General features: G+C 35.8%; 2 protein-coding genes across 5 annotated transcripts; both read left to right on the forward strand.

Moving 5' to 3' along the window:
* The first annotated feature begins 546 nt into the window (after positions 1 to 546).
* On the forward strand, positions 547 to 6,263 carry LOC103329402 (bifunctional riboflavin kinase/FMN phosphatase-like). Of its 4 annotated transcripts, none has more exons than XM_008231879.3 (12): positions 553 to 1,011; positions 1,832 to 1,966; positions 2,155 to 2,341; positions 2,692 to 2,822; positions 2,954 to 3,023; positions 3,152 to 3,217; positions 4,092 to 4,246; positions 4,342 to 4,437; positions 4,753 to 4,904; positions 4,981 to 5,064; positions 5,164 to 5,316; positions 5,669 to 6,263. In XM_008231879.3, exons 2-11 carry the CDS (start codon positions 1,879 to 1,881, stop codon positions 5,290 to 5,292), a joined length of 1,158 nt encoding a protein of 385 aa, XP_008230101.2. In that variant the 5' UTR covers positions 553 to 1,011; positions 1,832 to 1,878; the 3' UTR covers positions 5,293 to 5,316; positions 5,669 to 6,263. The 4 variants fall into 4 exon arrangements, 3 of the variants coding, with proteins under 3 accessions (XP_008230101.2, XP_088909178.1, XP_088909175.1); XM_089053052.1 differs by lacking the exon at positions 5,669 to 6,263 and having other exon boundaries at positions 554 to 818; positions 918 to 1,011; positions 5,164 to 5,553; XR_016127269.1 differs by lacking the exon at positions 5,669 to 6,263 and having other exon boundaries at positions 547 to 1,011; positions 4,342 to 4,505; positions 5,164 to 5,222.
* A 496-nt stretch (positions 6,264 to 6,759) lies between these two features.
* LOC103329422 (transcription initiation factor TFIID subunit 4b-like) lies at positions 6,760 to 15,368 on the forward strand. Its single transcript, XM_089053057.1, is given in 18 exon segments — positions 6,760 to 6,900; positions 7,010 to 7,106; positions 8,771 to 8,872; positions 8,961 to 9,066; positions 10,283 to 10,827; positions 10,910 to 11,005; positions 11,096 to 11,582; positions 11,585 to 12,015; positions 12,531 to 12,555; positions 12,558 to 12,654; positions 12,745 to 12,826; positions 12,940 to 13,072; positions 13,229 to 13,284; positions 13,365 to 13,421; positions 13,508 to 13,648; positions 13,759 to 13,824; positions 13,909 to 14,170; positions 14,951 to 15,368. Coding segments are annotated over 16 exon segments (2,784 nt in total). The 5' UTR covers positions 6,760 to 6,900; positions 7,010 to 7,106; positions 8,771 to 8,830; the 3' UTR covers positions 15,109 to 15,368.
* Positions 15,369 to 18,833: the final 3,465 nt, after the last annotated feature.

Consider the following 18,833-nt stretch of genomic DNA (forward strand, 5'->3'; position numbering starts at 1 on the left):
AAAAAGAGCAATAAAATTATAAAAGTGTCTTTGCATTTTTTTCGCTGCTGAGATTCAGTTCTTCTTCTTACAAAAGTGTTGTCATCTATATATATATAGCAAAAAACAGAGAATGGTGAAACATTCAAAATACCAGAAAATATCATTGGTTAATGCAAACATTAAGAATTGAAATTATTAATTAAATGAGGATAATATAGTAAATTCACACTTTTTCATATTTAAAAAATTAAAATTAAAATTAAAAGAAAATTCAGATAATGAATCATATTTTTATGGAATACAACTATCTATTATCTTTTTAATTCTAAAATAAATTTATATTTTAAAAAAAAAAAAAAAAACCCCGAGCCTACAGAGAGGCTAGTCTTTATTTACTAATGTAATTCAACTACAAATTAACATTTTTTAAAAAAAATTCTCTAAAGTGGTATTTATCTTTCACTTTAAATTTTTTTTAACAACAGAGATACGTGTTACATTGTGACTGTGCCACGTTAGTGCAATGAGGATGAAAGCATATTCTTTCTGTGATTACTCGTCAAGTTGTTCATAATTAGCCTCAAAAGTGCAAAGATTGTACCTAATTTCCCCAAAACCGCCAGAACCCCGAAATTGAAACTTAATTTGTACCCCAAAAAAGTGAAACTTCACGACTTCTCCATTAAAGCCAAGCCCATCTCCATTTTTGTTTTCGAGTTGAACCCATTTGTCATTTACTAACGGTGAAGTAAAAGCTCTTCCAATTGCACCAGTTTAGGGCTCACACAAAACAGAAACGCCATTTGCGTGTTGGAGAAGAAAAAGTTTCTTGGGAAGTTTTTATACAAAGAATTACTTGATGTGTTTTTTACATTCTTAGTTTGTTCAGGTTTTACTTGTGTTTTTGGTTCGCATGTTAAACCCATTGACAGGAGTCGAGAGAATTTCTTATAAATCAGAGACAGAGAGCTCGTAGAAGCTAATAGGATTTGCTTCGCTGTTAAGGCTTGTGGTCACCCAAACAGCAAGGTAACATATATATCCTTAATATTTTGATGAAGTTAAAATCTAAGCTCAAGGGAATTTATGTGTTTTTGTTTTTGTTTTTACTTTTTGATGAAGTTAATATATCCTTAAGTTTCATGCTCACCCAGTTTTCAAAATAGGTTTGCTTAGCCTTTTGTGTATTCTTAGTTGAGTCTCATATTGATTGTTATGCACAAGGGAGAGTAAGAACCAAAACTTTAACTAGAATTAAGGATTTTTCTTTTGCACATTTTAACAATAAAAATCGAATTTTACAGGATTTAATTGTTTTGATCTTAAATTGAACCACAAGTTGTACACTTTATTATTTTTGTTATAACTGATAGTAAACACTATTTAAATGGAAAGTCACTGATTATGTGGCTATGGAATATAAGATTCTGTTCCCATTACAAAGAAAAAGATGATTTGTATGACTTCTGCCTTAAGTTTAAAACCAAAACAATTAAAACCTGTAAAATTCAAATTTGATTGTTAAAATAAAATCTAAGTGCAATAGAAAAAGCCTTGAGCACGCAGAAAGGGCATGCCAAGAGGCTAGCGTGCAAGAATGGTATAAATGAATTTAGTTGGCTCTTAATTTGATATCTTCAATAGTTAAGCTCAGTAAGGTCTGTTTTAACATATAGGATTGACAAATGGAGTTGTGTGTGTTTGGTTAAGGTATGGTGGGAAAAAAGGTCAATTATTGTTTTGAATAGTTCGTTGATAAATTTCTGTTTGACTTTGAGATTTGGGTAAATTGATTAGTACCAGTTATTAAATTTCAGTCATTGGATTGAAAAACCTGTCTTTGTTTCAGATACATTTTATCCGTGGGAGCGTAATTCTCAATTGTGAGATTTATGCATGATTAGGAAGATGTCAACTGCACAGCCTTTAAAGAAATTAGTGTCCTGTGTTATCCTTGATTTGGATGGTACACTACTTAACACAGGTTCGCACTCTGAGTAGCATTTTCAATTTTACATTTAACTTGATGTTATTTGATCTGTGATAATGGGCTGATGCTTCCTTTGGTCTTCCTGTGTTGGAACTTGGATGTGAATGTTATTCTTAGTAGTTGCTGTTTGCTTACTACTGGTGTTAGTAACTCCTTTTCTTCATTATTTTAATTAATCACAGATGGAATTGTAAGTGATGTTTTAAGAGTTTATTTGGGCAAGTATGGAAAGCAGTGGGATGGACGGGAAATTAAAAAAATAGTTGGAAAGACACCACTTGAAGCTGCAAGTGCTGTTGTTGAAGATTATGAGCTATCTTGTACAACGAGTGAACTGCTTTCAGAGATTACCCCCATGTTCTCCAATCAGTAATTAACTTATGTACTTGCTTTTATGTCTGTTGAAAAGTCATTTTGACGCCTCTGCCAAATGTTTGTTTTTGCTGGTTTTTACTATTGGCTTTTAGGTGAGGAATATATAATAGGTGTTATGGTCAATATAATGTTACATGTGCTTCTTTTGTACTTTTTCTATAGGTAGTCATTTTGGATGTTGGATAATTTTCTTTTTGGACTAAACAGAGCTTGTTTTTGATCAAATGTTTTTAAGGATGCTTCCATATGATAATAATGAGGACAACTCACTCACTCACTGTTATGTGTTCAGGCAGTACTTTAGTGGAAAACTGTTAATTGACTATTGACAATTGTCATTCTAGGTGGTGCAACATCAAAGCACTTCCAGGTGCCAATCGGTTAATTAAACATTTGAGTGGTCATAGAGTGTCAATGGCATTGGCTTCAAACTCTCCAAGGGAAAACATAGAAACCAAAATTTCTTACCATCAGGGTATACTTCTTCAGAAGCATATTTGCTTACATCTTACATGGAAAATTTGAAGTACCACATGCATTTAGGATATTATGATTCGTTCTTATCATACAAACAAGCACTATTTGCTTATTGTATTTCATATGCAGGCTGGAAGGAATCCTTTTCTGTCATCATTGGTGGTGATGAAGTAAGATTGGGGAAGCCTTCTCCGGAAATGTGAGATGCATAAATGTGTTGTTTTGGGCTTGAATTTGAGTGTGTTTTTTTATTTATTTAAATTTTTTATATCAAGGATTAGATTATATGGTATTCTGAAACTAGAAATCTTTGATTTTGCATTGGAGATTCCTTGAAGTTGCTAAAAGGCTTAATGTCGACCCTTCCAGCTGCCTTGTGATTGAAGATTCTCTGTAAGTATCCCTACTCTGATTCTTTACAGGTTTGAATTTGTTTTTCTATTAAAGTATGCAGAGCAAAAACTGTTGCAGGGAACATTCTCCTTTTAGTGCTATAGTTTTCATTTATGTTCTCTTCAACTACCCTTGTTTACATTACATCTTAAACGTCTTCAATAGAAGAATGAACCTAATTGAACACCTTCATTTTTGCTACAGATACTTTCCTCGAACCAGACTAACTTTGATAAGGCTGGGACATGCTGTATTGGAATATAATTCATATTACATTTTTGGCCAATAATAAAAAAATGTCAATTATGACTCTTTCATACTGAACAAGTTTGGAATTAATTTTAAAAACTAAATCTAATAAATCAATTAAACCCACTTTATACCCACTATTTACTCTCCCAAGTTCTAAATTTTCTTTCCTTAATGTACCTTCTATCACAATACACACATGCGTTGCATGTGATGCATGTGTGCATTGCATGTGATGCATGTGCCTTGCATCACATCATTAGGCAAATGAATAATTGATGTGCTCTTCTTCACGAACATTCTTCCTTTGATAAGTAGATGCTATGTTTCTGCCTAATGGTGTGATGCAGGGCATTAGCAGCAAGCTGCTGTCCAGCGACCCAAACATTCCCAAAATACAGAGAATAGAAGGATAAAGCAATAGAATAGAAGTTGGAAGGAAGATAATTGAGTTCTAGGGCAAAGAACAAATAAAACAATTACTCATTAATTTAAAATAGCCAAAATTTAGCCTTGTTGGCTAACGAACAGATGTTCCTGCCTCATGATGTGTATATGGTTTAAGAAGTCATGTCACTTTTCTTTGCATTTCTTTATTGGAACATTTATGCATTGGTTTTGTCAGACCAGGTGTTACAGCTGGAAAGGCTGCTGGTATGGAGGTGGTTGCTGTACCCTCCATCCCAAAGCAGGCCCACCTTTATACTTCAGTGGATGAGGTGATCAACTCTCTACTTGATTTGCGACCTGAAAAATGGGGCCTACCTCCTTTCCAAGATTGTAAACCTCAATACCTGTGTCTGTGTTTCAACTATGTTTGAAGAGTTTCTTCTGCACAAGCCCTTTTCATTAGCACCATTGATCTGTTGTTGCAGGGATAAAAGATACTTTACCACTAGAACCTTGGCGCATTGGTGGTCCTGTCGTTAAGGGATTCGGTCGGGGCTCAAAAGTACTTGGGATCCCTACAGGTGTGTTGCTGTTGGCCTATCCAGTTAGAATCTTCATTCAACTGTACATGTCTTCTGACGAAACAATGGTTGACTGCTGTTCTTAGTTTGAGATGATATATACAAGTTAGTTTTATTTCATAGTAGGCAATTTTTTAATGCACCTGATATTGGTTATATACAAGTTGCATTCCTTAGATCCTACATTGCTTGAATGAGCTTGAAATTATTGGTTTGTTGCTTGTGATTTGTTGTTTCTCTCCCTGTTATGCTCAATTAAATTGTTTCATTTCCTCATTTCTTTATCCTTATAAGTGCACTACATCTTTTCTACAGCTAATTTATCCACAGAAGGATATGGATCTCTTCTTTCAGAACATCCCTCAGGAGTATATTTTGGTTGGGCTGGATTATCTAAACGAGGTGTCTTTAAAATGGTTATGAGTATTGGTTGGAATCCTTATTTCAACAACACTGAAAAGACTATAGTGAGTCTTTCAAGCCACATAAGGTAGCATTTGCAAGTATTTTTCTTCTTTTTGTTGAATTTAGTTTGTAATGCAGGAGCCATGGTTGCTTCATAACTTTGATGAGGATTTCTATGGGGAGGAACTGCGTCTTATTATAGTTGGCTACATACGGCCGGAGGTATTAGTCAAAACTGATCAATCTTTTCTGGAAAATGCCAATTGCTCCTCTCTGTCCTTCTATCTATTTGTTCCTAATGTTCGTTTATGAAATAAACAGGCCAATTTCTCATCCCTCCAGAGCTTGATAGAGAAGATTCATCATGACAGAAAAGTTGCAGAGGAAGCTCTTGATCTTCCATTGTTCTCCAAATACAAGGACGACCCATATCTTAAAAGTTCTACATAAGGGTGTCCCAGGAATTTCTTGAAGGCTAGTTTTCCCACGTCATCTGCAAAACAATAAATCAAATTGTACACTCATTATTTTGACATTCATTCATTTTGAAGAGATTCTATGTCACTCTCCAGAATGTAACATATATAAAGTGCCTTAAATCACAAATCAAATTTATTGTTTTCTAAATTACGGGTCATATCATAATGAAGTTGTGGTTATACAGAGACATCAGTTACAGTTTATAAATCAGATTTTGCTTAGGTCAGAAAATCTCCAGGCCTTGGCACTAGTATAGCTGTGCCAGCTCTTTTCAGATTATATGTTTTAGATTGCATGTTATTGGGGAAAGCTGCTCCTCTCATAACTATGTTGCTTCTGTCTCCAGGTCCCCAACCCGGGAGGTGCCTACACCATAAGTAAACCCCTCAACAACCTCAATCTCAGACAGAATAACCAATGCAAGAATATCTGCAACAAAGTTGGGTTTGTTTTCCTCAGAACATGATGAAACCCGACTTCTTCAAAGAGATTAGCAAAAATGAATGTCTCAAAGGATCGACCGGATGTGAAGTATCATTCAGCAGACAACCAATATCAATAACGAGAGTACCCCCCAACCAAGATTTTGGTCAATAAACTATTTCCTTCCACATTCATAATACAGCAGAATATAGAGTTTTCATTAAAAAATAACTAAGGAGTTCCATGCATATTAGATAGATAGATTCGTCATGACTTTTATGCAGAAAAAACAGATTTTCAGCAACGTACTTGTATCAGAATACCAAGACTAATACAGAATTCTAGACTTAAATACAATATTGTAGGCATTCGATACAATATCCTAGGCTTAGAGTCATTACCTTATGCAAGTTTCATGTATTATATTTGTAACAGCAAACATTGAAGATAGCCCGCACCATATGATTTAGTTTGTAAAGTTTGGAAGTAATTAAATGTGATTCTTTATTTATGTGGAAGGCTTTTCTATAAAAAGCATGCTTTCTGCACAGAGTTTTAGCCACGATTTCTTTTAATAATTTATAAATAACGATTTCTTTTAATGGCCGCATTTTTTATACATAAAAAATACCATCAGCTGGTGGGTTTTCTTTTGGCAAATAATCCGTAGCAAAAAAGCACAATTCTCTCCGTTGGCTCCTTGCAATCGCTTAAAAAAGATGGAATAAAAAAGTTGGTGCCGCTAAAATTTTATATTTGGATGCCTTTACCTTTTTACCTTCTTATTTTTTGAAACAAACAAATACAATTATACAAGTGCCTTTGCTTTTTTCCCGTCGCTGCCCCGCGCTGAGCTTCTGGTTCTTCTTCTGCTTCTTTCATTTTCTTTTCTGGGTCTCTCACAGGGAAAGAGGATGAGAAAGACGGAGTGAAAAAGGGCTCAAAGGGATTAAGGTTTTTCAAGAATTCAGTGCCAGAATGGTGAAAACCATATTCTTTCTGTGGTTAAAGCCAATCTCATCTCCATTTTTGTTTTCAAGTTGAACCCACTTTTCATTTACTACCCGAGAAGTAAAAGCTCTTCCAATTGCGTCAGTTTAGGGCTCACACAAAACAGAAAGTCGTTTGCGTGTTGGAGAAGAAAAAGTTTCTTGGGTAAGTTTTTATAAACAAAATTACTTCATGTGTTCTTTACATTCTTAGTTTGTTCAGGGTTTTACTAAACCTTATGTGTTTTTGGTTCGCATGTTAAATCCATTGACAGGAGCCGAGAGAATTTCTTTTAAATCAGAGACTGAGAGCTCGTAAAAGCTAATAGGATTTGCTTCGCTGTTAAGGCTTGTGGTCACCCGAACAGCAAGGTAACATAAATATCCTTAATATTTTTATGAAGTTAAAATCTGATATTATGGTGTACTACTGTTTGATTAGTTTGAGCTCAAGGGAATTTGTATTTTTTGTACTTAAATTTAGTTCTGTTGGATTCTAAGAGATTGAAAGTAAGGAGAAAGCTTATTGACACTTAAAAGCTTAGATGAGGGCTAGATAGAAGCTTCGTAATATTGGATAAGGTGTTTGGTAATTGGGTTGTACAGATGAGTTGAGTTGAGTCGGTTCGTGTTATAAAAGTGTTCGTGTTATAAAAGCATGAGATAAACTATGTTGGGTTGTTTGGACTGTGGAGGCCTGTTGTTTGTTGATAGCAACATGTCTAATGGTTGTGCTGGTGAGAATTCATTTTGATTTGAGGATAATCTTATTAAGAACAGGAACAACTTGATGCTATGTAGTAATTTTGAGGATCTGAAGGTGTTAAGAGACTTGAGTGTGTCTGTTCATCAAATGAATTTTTATCAAGCAAACTGGCCTTTTTACATGTTGAACCAGGCTTAATAAGAGTAACATCCAAACTAAACTTCGTACAAAATGGATTTAAGATGAAATTATGTTAAGTTTCATGCTCACCCAGTTTTCAAAATAGGTTTGTTTAGCTTTTTGTGTTTTCTTGGTTGAGTCTCATATTGATTGTTATGCACAAGGGAGAGTAAGAACCAAAACTTTAACTAGAATTACGACTTTTAGGGGGCAGCTTTGGGTCGTCAGATATCACAATAATAATTAATAAACAACCAAAGGAGAAAAAGATAAAGTGGCATATATGCATCTTCCGCAAAGTCCAAGTCTTCATGAAAATGGTCATTCATACAATTGTATAGAAGCTAAGCAAAAAGTTGAAACCTCAGCCTGTTGATGGACTATGGAGTTCCATGAATTTTCAACTTTCCATCTTCCCATCATTAAGTTAATGATGTGACACTCTTAGCATGTATATTTCAAATAAAAACTAGCTGTTATCCCTTGAGTCTTGCTTGACTTACTAGAGCGACCTCCACAAAGTCGCTGCCCCCATCATAAAAGAGAAATTGTACCAGTCGCTCGCAGTGGCAAACCTAGCTTGCATTTTTGTTTTTTTTGTTTTTAATAGTTGCAACCCCTTGCAATTCGAAACTCCCTCGTATCCTAGGGTTTTGTAATTATCTCATGATACACCTCTGCCTTTTTCTCTCTCCCTCATACTCCTTCTCACACCCCTTTCTAGCTCTCTTAATTTTAAATTAATTTCTGCAATATTAGATCTTGCTATTGTCTCAAACCATAAAACAAAAGAAGGGAGGTAGAAAGATAAATGGTTGCAAATTTGGGTTAGCTCTATCTCTGGCTCGCCACTTGCCAATCAATAATCATGCCTCATGGAGTCAATTACTTTCCACTCTTGTTTGTGTATTTCTCTAATCACGTTCTTAAGCTTTCCAATGTTATCTGGATACGAGTTTAATATACTTGATGTCTGTAGAATTTAATAGGTTTTATATGAAGATATATGTGAATTTTGTGTGTCCTACTGTTTGAATTATTGCTTCTGAGTATGAGTTTGATTGGAATGAGCAATTAAATTTTAGTAATTTACTACTTGTTACTTCAGAATTGATGGTTTATCTTATCATCCCTTTAAGTTTTCTCCCAGAAAGATAAAATCCTGGGAAATCTGCCAAAGGCTCAAAGGCATTGACATATATATCTCATAATGGATCCATCCATTGTGAAGAAGCTACTTGAAGACGACGAGGTTCTCTCTGTCTCTGTCTCTGTCTCTGTCTCTCTCTGACGTATCTCAAGCTAATATTACATTCTCATTCTTAATAAAATGTCCAAAGGATGAAACCATGCATTCCGGGGCGGATTTGTTAGCTTTCCAGGCTGCCCTGAATAAGGACATAGAAGGAGATGTGTCTGCTTCCCAGCCGTCTGATTCAGACACAGGTATCCTTCTTAACCTTCTTTTTTTGATTCACATAACTAAGTTGACATTAATCATAGACCCATTGCAGATTACTCTGTGGAACTTGGTTAGAACTATTAATTTTGAGAATTAAATAACTTTGGTGTTTTTTATTTGTTTAATTTGGGAAAGCACAAGTCCTCTGGATGCAATAACTTAATGTGATTTTGATGTATATTTTTTAGAACATATAGGTGAGGCGTTGCTTTGGTTGGTTGGTGTTTATATGTATATAGTTTATTATAATCATGCTGAGCATATTTTCACTAAAAATTTGGTTAATATTCACTTCCACAATTTCTTTTGAAAAGATTCCAAAATTTGGAGACCAGTTAATTCTGTATGCAAGTAGTCACAACTTGCCATCTTTACTTTGCTGATTATTTTTCTATTTTTTTATTATTATTTTTTTTCTTCCTCTCTTAGTGATTTTTAATTGAAATGGATCATTTTCATCTTTCATAACTTTGTCTAGTTGGGTTGATCACTTGAGTACTTATCTTCGATTCTTTTCTATTATGATAAATATCTCCAATTCCCCCTGAATTTTAGTTCGTGTCCCATATTAGTCCCCAACTTATCTTAACATCCTAAATTATCAATCACGTGTTTAGTTTGTGCAACTCATAGATTCTGCCAATATTTTAACAGAAGTAGCCATTTGAGTATCATAAACCACTTAGTCAAGGACAAATTTGTCAGTCTAACTAAATTTGTACTCAAGACTACTCGTAGCTCTTCTTCAACTTATCTGCCTTCTCTTCCACCATTACTGATCCTACAATATCACAAGTGATCATCATCATCTATTTTTCCTCAATTTTGCATTATTGATTCTAAAATACCAGAAGTGTTTTGAAATGAATGTATCTTTGATTCATTGTTTGTCAAAGGATCTATTTTTCATTTCAGCTATAAAGAGTGACATTCCAACAATGTATGAAAGCTGGTAAAGTGTGAAGCCCATAAACATGTATTTTTTACTTCATTTTGCATTATCTGCTATCAGAAGAGGTTTGAAATGAATGTATCTTTTATTTATTCATTGTCAGAGGCTATATTCAATTACCTTCAAAAAGTAACTTCCCACCAATGTATGAAAGTTTGTTAAGTGTCAAGCCCTTAATCCCTAGTTGTCTTTGGGTTCGTAACTAGAAATCCTCGATCATACATGATGTGTGCAACTATGTGATGCAGCGGTTTTGTCTCAAGGAAGCAATAATACTTCTAGTCAGTCATTACTGCAGTTGAGTACTGCTAGCCAGGATGAAAATACAGCTGGTCAAATTCAACAAGACCAAAAAATTGCACAACATCGAGAACTGCATTTGTATGAAATGGAACCAAAGCAACAAGGATCCATTGCTGAGAATATGCAACAAGAAAATGATGCCTCAAAGGTACTTAATCACTTTCCTTTACCCCAGAAGCGACCACTTGGTGATCTTCAAGGACAGGCAGAACAGAAGCCACTCCAGATTCCTGAAACAACTGGAATGCCGATTTCTGAAAAACACCCAAGCTCAACAGAGGAGCACGGCATAGCACCTAATCTCAAAAGCGAATCTCAGTACTTAAAGCTTCAGAAGATGAGCAGTCAACAATCAATGATCACAAAGCAACCAAGAAACCCTTCGAATCAAAGCAGACAAGTAGTATTTTACCAGTTATATCCCCTCTTATTGCCCCAACTAAATAAAGACAGAGGAAGGCAACTTACTACTCTATTTGGTAGACTCAAGGTGAATCCTACACGCATTTTATGTCAAGATGTTGTGGGTTTTGTTAATTATTCTAATCTGCGCACTTTTTTTGCTATTCTAGAGCCGTCAAATCCACAAAGATGCTTTTGTCCGGGAACTTAAAAGTATAGTTGGGGATGAGATGCTCAGAATGGCAGTAAAGGAAGTGCCACTAATGGTAAGAATATAATGAATTCAATACTCTTTTAAATTAATAATGTGCTGATGTCTGGACCAAGCTGAAAACCTGCTTATTAAAATCTTGCAGCCTAGTCCTAACCATCGGTTACTGCCTAAGGCCTTGGTCCAGCAACAACCTCCAAGGATGCTATCTATTAGTGCAGGTGCCACACAGTTGACTAACCCTCGTTCATCTGCACTTCATCTGAGAAGTCCCAATTCTGCCACTGACCCATCACACAGTCTCCCTTCAACAGTTCAGGTACAGACTGATTCAAGCCATCTGCTCATTAAAAATAGTGCTAGAAAATTGCCAGAAGCAGAATGTCACTCAGATTCTGAGGGAATGCAAGGAAGTCAAATTTCTTCCTCTAGTGTGGTAGCTACCAATCAAGAAAGGGAGTGCTTCTCAGTTCCTATGCATGGAAATGCCAGTGGTACTTGTCACCCGTTTTCAGGGACAAATGTCAATACTTGCGCATTGCCTGTCAAACCGCAGCCTTCTGATGCACAACTGAGACAAGTCCTACAACATCAAAGCATAGGTTCTACTCAGTCAGGTGGGGAAGCACGTGGGCGAACATCATGAGTGTGTCCAAAACAGAGAGGCAAAATTCTATGAATGAACCTAGTAGACTGCAAGGTGGATCTCTTACTCACTTTACAACTAATGCAACTTTGCAACAGAATCCTAATCCTTCACAATCCTCAAATAAAGAGCAGAGTTCCCATCCTGTGTCATCAATGGCTTATGTCAAACAGGAATCGATTGATCAGACTGCTGAGCAGCAGCACAAGCCTCCATTGCCTAGTTCACATGGATTGCCTTCAGTTTCTGCTTGGGTACTTGAACAGGGAAATGCATCATCTGTAATTTCAATGGACGAGTCCTTAGAGAAGCAGCCTTCTAGAATGGGTGTTTCATCATCGCCTTCATCATCTACAATCACAGTGCCTCAAAGTTCGGTGTCTCCTTCCGTCATGATGCAAGTCAATCCTAGTGTCTCGGTAATTTCATTCTACTCATCTCTGCTTCTCTTTTACATATGCATTTGTGAGGTCACGATGGAGACTTCCTACGTTTTTAATTATGCTTTCTGAAGAGAAGTACTCTATTGAGAACTAATTATAGAACTACATACATGAGAGTGGCTACTTCTATGGTGGTGCTCTTTTGCAATTATGGTAAAACAGGAGGTATCCATTTTGTATCTTTATCTCCTGTAATTCATATCCACTTTCTCATGACTCACAAGATGATACGAAACATAACAGGTTTGGGAGGTGCATTCGATCATTAATTAGTAATAATGCTCCTTGTTTCCTCATACTATTGTTTTGTTGTGCCTCTCAACTGTAACTTAAATAAATGGATGAGCTAGTTTCATGTTGGATCTACCTTTTCCAGTTTACTTTGTCCTGCAATATATTTGTCTTTGAAAGTCAATTTTCACTTGGCATGAATATGATTATGTTTATACTTTATTAATGACTAATGTCTTTTCTACTTTGTTTCATACCAGTTAGGCCCTCGGATAATCTCTGGAACTCTCCTTGTGGGATTAATAATAAAACACCTCCAAAAAAGCCTTCTATTGGCCGAAAGAAGCCGCTTGAAGCACTTGGTTCTTCACCACTGCAATCAAGGTAAAATAAGTTTATATTGTTGCATCACAGTCTGTTAATCATGTCAATCTCTTCTTCCTTATGACTTTCTTATTTTCTGGGTCTCCTCAGTAAGAAGCAAAAAGTAAGTGGGGCGTTTTCGGATATTGAACAACTCAATGATGTCACTGCTGTCAGTGGAGTTAATCTTAGGGTACGGTATTTGTTATTTTCAATTCCTATTCTGGAGTATTAGCTAATTAAGTGAAGAGTGGACACTTTGTAGTAAATTTGTTCAGAACCCACTGACATTTTTGATAAAAATAGGAAGAGGAAGAGCAGCTGTTTCCTGGGCCCATGGAGAATAGTCGAGCTTCAGAAGGCTCTCGAAAATCTGTGCAAGAAGAGGAAAGGCTGATTTTGGAGAAGGCTCCACTGCAGAAAAAATTAGCTGAAATTAGTTAGTACCCTTTACTTATCTATTTATCATAGACGTGTTAAAATTCCATCTTTCTATTTTTATTTTATTGTTTTATTTTTTACACTTTGTTCCTGTCATGAAAAGAAATATCAAACAGAAATTGATATCTGGTATTTATACATGTGTTTTTGGCAGTGGTCAAATGTGGTCTGAAAAGTGTAACCCATGACGTGGAGCGATGCTTGTCACTGGTGAGGTGCTAGCTACCATGTTCTTTGTTATTGCGATAAACTTACATGTTATCTTATTCCATGCCAACTGAACTCTTCAGTGTGTGGAGGAAAGAATGAGGGGACTAATAAATAATTTGATCCGACTGTCAAAGCAGGTTTTGTTTCTATTTTTTGCTCCTGCTGAACAAGAATTCTCTTGCATTATGTATCTCCTGACTTTGATTGAATATCCTTGTGCTAGAGGGTTGATGCTGAGAAATCAAGACACCACACTATTACTAACTCTGATGTTCGGCAACAAATTATGGATCTCAATCAGAAAGCTAGGGAAGAATGGGAGAAAAAGCAGGCTGAGGCAGAAAAGATCCGGAGGCTTAATGAGGTTAGTGTCATTTAAGCATTGTATATTATATTTGTACAATGCCCATATGGGTGAGCTACAAGTGTATGTGTGTGTTAATAGTTCCTCTTATTTAATATGACTGCATACAGCCTGAGGTTGACAATGGAGTCGATGGAGACGAGGAGAAGGATGAAGGCTGTCCTAAATCATTTAAGGTATGAGGATTCCACTCATTCTGTTTTTTTCACTTCTGAAATGAATAGAGCTTTTAGTCTTCTGTGGCTTTCTGCTCGGTGCAGACAAACATAGAGGCAGATGGCAAACTGAGGACAACAGCAGCAAATGTCGCTGCCCGTGCTGCAGTTGGGGGAGACGACATGTTCTCAAAATGGCAACTCATGGCACAAGCCCGGCAAAAATGTGAAGGTGAGATTGATGCGGCATCTGGGTCCCAGCCAGGTAAAGATGTAAACCACAAACCTACATCAACAACTGGAAGGATCATGAAGGGCAGTCAAGAAGCAGAGAAAGGGGGTGGTCCGGCTCCTGTCGCTACAGCTGGTAAGTATCATTAAGCCTGATCGTTTGTCAAATCATGATTTTGTAGCCATAAGTCAGTACCATTAGATATCATTACTGCTTACCAAACAAAGATTCAAATGTATTAAAGAATATGACACTGTAGTTGGCACCTTGGTGTAGTGCTGATTTTGAAAATTGGATTAACTAAGGCGATTTATTCTATGAGATTAATGGTAGGAGAGATTTTATCGGCATGAATAACATACTACAACTTCTCATTTCATATAATTGGCTGAGTTGGTATATATTCAATTACACTTAAAATGTTATCCCTGAATATTGATGCAATCAGACTACAAAGTGCCATGTACTAGTTCTCAGATTCTGATAATTATTGCTGGTCTCATTTGAGAATTCAACTTCTGTATACAATTTCTTGGAGTGAGTAACAAATTGGCTTGCCAGCTGTAATTTGTAAATCATTTGTTACTTCCTGAAGCTAAAACAGGGCAGGTGTAGCACCTTTATTTTGGTTAGATGAACCTTTTTTTTTTTTTTTTTGTTGTTGTCATAATTTGCCTTTTCTTCCTATTCTTCTTTTTTTTTTTTTTGGAAAATACCCCTTCGCTATCCAGTTTTACAATCCATATTTTGGTATTACAATCACATTTCTACTTGCAACCAACAGCTTCGATGGAGAAGTATATCATAGTTATTTTGGCAGGGTGTTTATTGAAGAAGTTATCTCTGGCAATATCTTACTATTTGGTGCTTTGTTAGTCGAAAATTGTTTATTTATTTGAAAATTTTTTTGGACAGGGCCATTTAGAAAATCTGGAAGGAACCAAGTTATCATGCCTCACACAAGGATGGCTCGTACTATATCTGTCAAGGATATGATTGCTGCCTTGGAAAGGGAACCTCAGATGTCGAAGTCTATGTTGATATATCTGTTGCATGAGAGAATCCAATCCTAGACACAACCGTGGAATAGCCTTAAAGTACAAAAGAAAAAAAACAAACAAACAATGAGATCGTAGTCATCGTTGGCCTCAGAATCTTCTTGCAAAAATTATAAAAAAGAGAAAATGGTAGAGACGATCATTAGTTGTAATTTGTGCAGCGTCTCTTACGAACCGTTACTTGTGATATTCATGTTTGCCACATAACATAGCAGCTTCCTCCAGTGGCAGTAATACTAAGCCAGGAGAAAGGGATGAAATAGTCCATTATCTGAGATCATGGTAGTATCTGAAGGATTCTGATGGCCTTATTGTTTGTTAGTGTGGGTGGTAGGGGTTTTTAGGGCAGGAGTAAATAATCAATTGTTTTCATGTCATGCATTAGCATTTTACTCAATTACATGAATCATGAGATTATGACACAAGCCCACAGATTCTTGAAAGAAAATCCGATTCGTACGTTCGCTATATATGCGAGTTGTATACACATAGGTAGCTCCCGAACATTGTTACTATGGTGGTGCATTTAGATAATCAATTCTCAACATTGTCTGGTTCAGAAGTTGCATAAAATCTTCTCAGTTTCATTTTCATAAACTAGTCCAAATATCGACCTTCATAAAATGAAAGCCAAGATTCAGTTAGTTTTTCTGCCATTTTGGGGTATTACATTTCTGTTACTTTAGATTTTGTTGTCAGTAGATTTGTGGGATGTCACTTGTTTATTGTTTCATGCAGAATTTGCAGATCAAATTGTATGCCTAAACATCACATTTGTGTACCTTAAAATGACCACCACCAATTTTTTGTCCCTTAAAATGAAGACAACCAATCCATTTTTTCTGTGCCATCACTTGCGTACCCTATCCTAATCGTACCTAACTATAAATATCTTTTCCACAAACACATGTCACACCTTGACATTAAACAAAATTTTATCTCCATTTCCATGTATGACAGAGAAGCACTAATTCACACGAGTTTTTTTTTTATATATTTTTTATAATCCAAATTACAAAGAAGATCCTTTACGGATCTTTAAACAAAATTGTAGAATACGGCTAAACAAATCTTGAAATTAACTGAGTACACCATACCACCAAAGTATTTATTAAATTACTAATTTACCCTAATATAAAATGACCAAAAATGATATATTGAATTGTGAAACAAATATAATTTTAATAAGTACACCCTACTCACTATATTCAAACCTAATCAAACGTAGAGAAGTTTCTGTATAATTTTTAAAGGTCTTTGATGTTTCAAAGACTTAGAGCTTCCTTACAAACACAGAGAAAGACAAGTGTCGACGTTTCTTCATGTACTTGATTATTTCTTATGCAAAATATGGGCAGCCATATTTGAATGAAAAAGTTTGTTCCAATCTGACTTTTTAGCTCAACATCATCCATACAATAAAGTTGAAGTGGATGACTTTAAAATCCTAGTGTTTAAACATTTCTTCTAACTTGGAAGCATCCAAAATTATCAAGGATTTCAGACTAGTGATGATGCATTTCACTAGTAATTTGACAGAGATGTTTGAGTCCCCTCCACATAGTTTGAAGAAAATCACAAGGATTTACAAGAATCAAGCTTGAATTGTAAGAGCTAGCAAATCTACTCGCACAATAGCTTACGAAATTAAAGATTTTGATGTAAACCCAAAATCTGAAAAGATGGCACAAATTCATGTAAAAAAAGAAACCTGGTTTAGGTTCTGTATTAGGGTGTTGTGTGATAGAGTGTATTAGGGTATACAATGGGTATTTTGGGTAGTTAAATAGGGTGTACTTAGTTAATTTTACATTTTGATTAAAATATTATGATGTATTTAGTACTCAGCTAATTTTAAGGTTTGTTTAGCAGTACTCAAATTGTAGCACTACTTCCATGTAGCTGGCATGGCTTGAAAGAGATGTTGTAAATTTGTGGATGGCCCACAACTATTAGAATGAAGACTTTTGTGTGTTATAGGTGAAAGTGAAAAGACTAGAGTTAAGGCAGTGTAGAAAATGTTTACAACACCCAATGAATTGCTTATCAAATTCATTGCAGTAGCTGTAAATTTTCTCTATAAAAGGAATCCTGAGCTGATGAAGCTAGACACACCAATCAGAAGAGAAAAAGTGAGAGAGAATTAGACAGTTAGAAAGTTTTATCCAAGAGAGAATTATGTTACGGTACGTTTGGATGAGGGAAATAAATTTGGAATTTTGGCAAAACTCAGAATTTCTAAATTGATATGAACCAATTCCCATGTTTGGATAAAATAAAAATAAAAATTTAGAAATTCAATGTGGGAAAAAAACATGTAATTTGGAGATCATAAATCTCAACTTTAAATTCTATCTAAAAGTCATCATTTCTAAAATCCTAAGAGAGATTGAGTTTTTAAAAAAGATAACTTTAAAAATAAAGGTTAAATTCCGTGTTTTAAATCCGTCATCCAAACAAGAAACTTTACAAAATCTAGAACATTAATTTCCGTCATTTTAAATTCTGTCATTTAAGAAATCCTTTGTACTTTTAAATTTGCTCATCCAAACACACTGTTAGTGTAATACCACAACAATAAATACAATCTCACCCCAATATTCAGTGGTACTTTCATATTTTGTCTATTTTATAAGAAGAGAGGCAATAATTCGCACAAGTGTTTTTTGTTTTTTTAATGAAAACAAAAATTACAAAGAAGATACTCTACGAATCTTTAAATAAAATAAATAAAATTTGAAAATGTATAAAACCTGAGGTGGGAAATTGATAAACCATATATAAATACCTTTTTTGGTCTTTTGGCTAAAATCAAGGGTCCCACGACTACAACGTGGGTAATTCTTTTATTTTCCTGCCCTATAGCTGACATGGTATGAAAGGGAAGAAGACTAGGGTAATTGTAATCTAATAGATGCTCATTCTACCGCAATAATAATGCTAATAATAATCTAAGAGTGCTGTTATTTCCATCCATTTGTCATATTTTCTTACTCACCATGTAAAATTAAAAACACACAATCATATCTTTTCACCCACCATTATTCCTAAAATACCATTTAATTATTAAAGTAAAATAATACTTTTTATAATTTAAAAACAAAAACAAAAACAAAAACTTCCTTCTCCCACCTGCAGCCACCCCCAACTCCCACTGTAACATCCCACATTGACCAACGAAGAGGGGGTGATGTGCCTTATATGTACATGCCCACCCCCATCTAGCACGAGGCCTTTTGGGAGCTCACTGGCTTCGGAGTCATGAGAACTTCAAAATTAAGCGAGTTGAGGCTAGAGCAATCCCAGGATGGGTGACCCAGGAAGTTGCTCATGAGTTTCCAGAAACAAAACCGTGAGGGCAGAGAGGGGGCCCAAGAGGACAATATCATGCTATAGTGGAGCCGATTCCGGGATGTGACAATTTGGTATCGAGCCACTGCCGTGTGGTGCAGTGTGCCGACAAGGACGTCGGGCCCCTAAGGGGGTGGATTGTAACATCCCACATCGACCAACAGAGAGGGTGATGTGCCTTATATGTACATGCCCACTGGGTAGTTGCTCGTGAGCTCCCATAAACAAAACCGTGAAGATAGAGAGGGGGGCCCAAAACGGACAATATCGTGCTACGGCAGAGTCGATCATGGGATGTGACACCCACCCCAACCCCGATTCCTCCCCCGTAGGCGAGAATCCTACAGATTTCTACACCTTCAACCCCACCCATGTTCTATATTTTTAAT

This window comes from Prunus mume, linkage group LG1 (assembly GCF_029339155.1).
Source record: "Prunus mume cultivar Tortuosa linkage group LG1, ASM2933915v1, whole genome shotgun sequence".
NCBI classification, from domain to species: Eukaryota; Viridiplantae; Streptophyta; class Magnoliopsida; order Rosales; family Rosaceae; genus Prunus; species Prunus mume.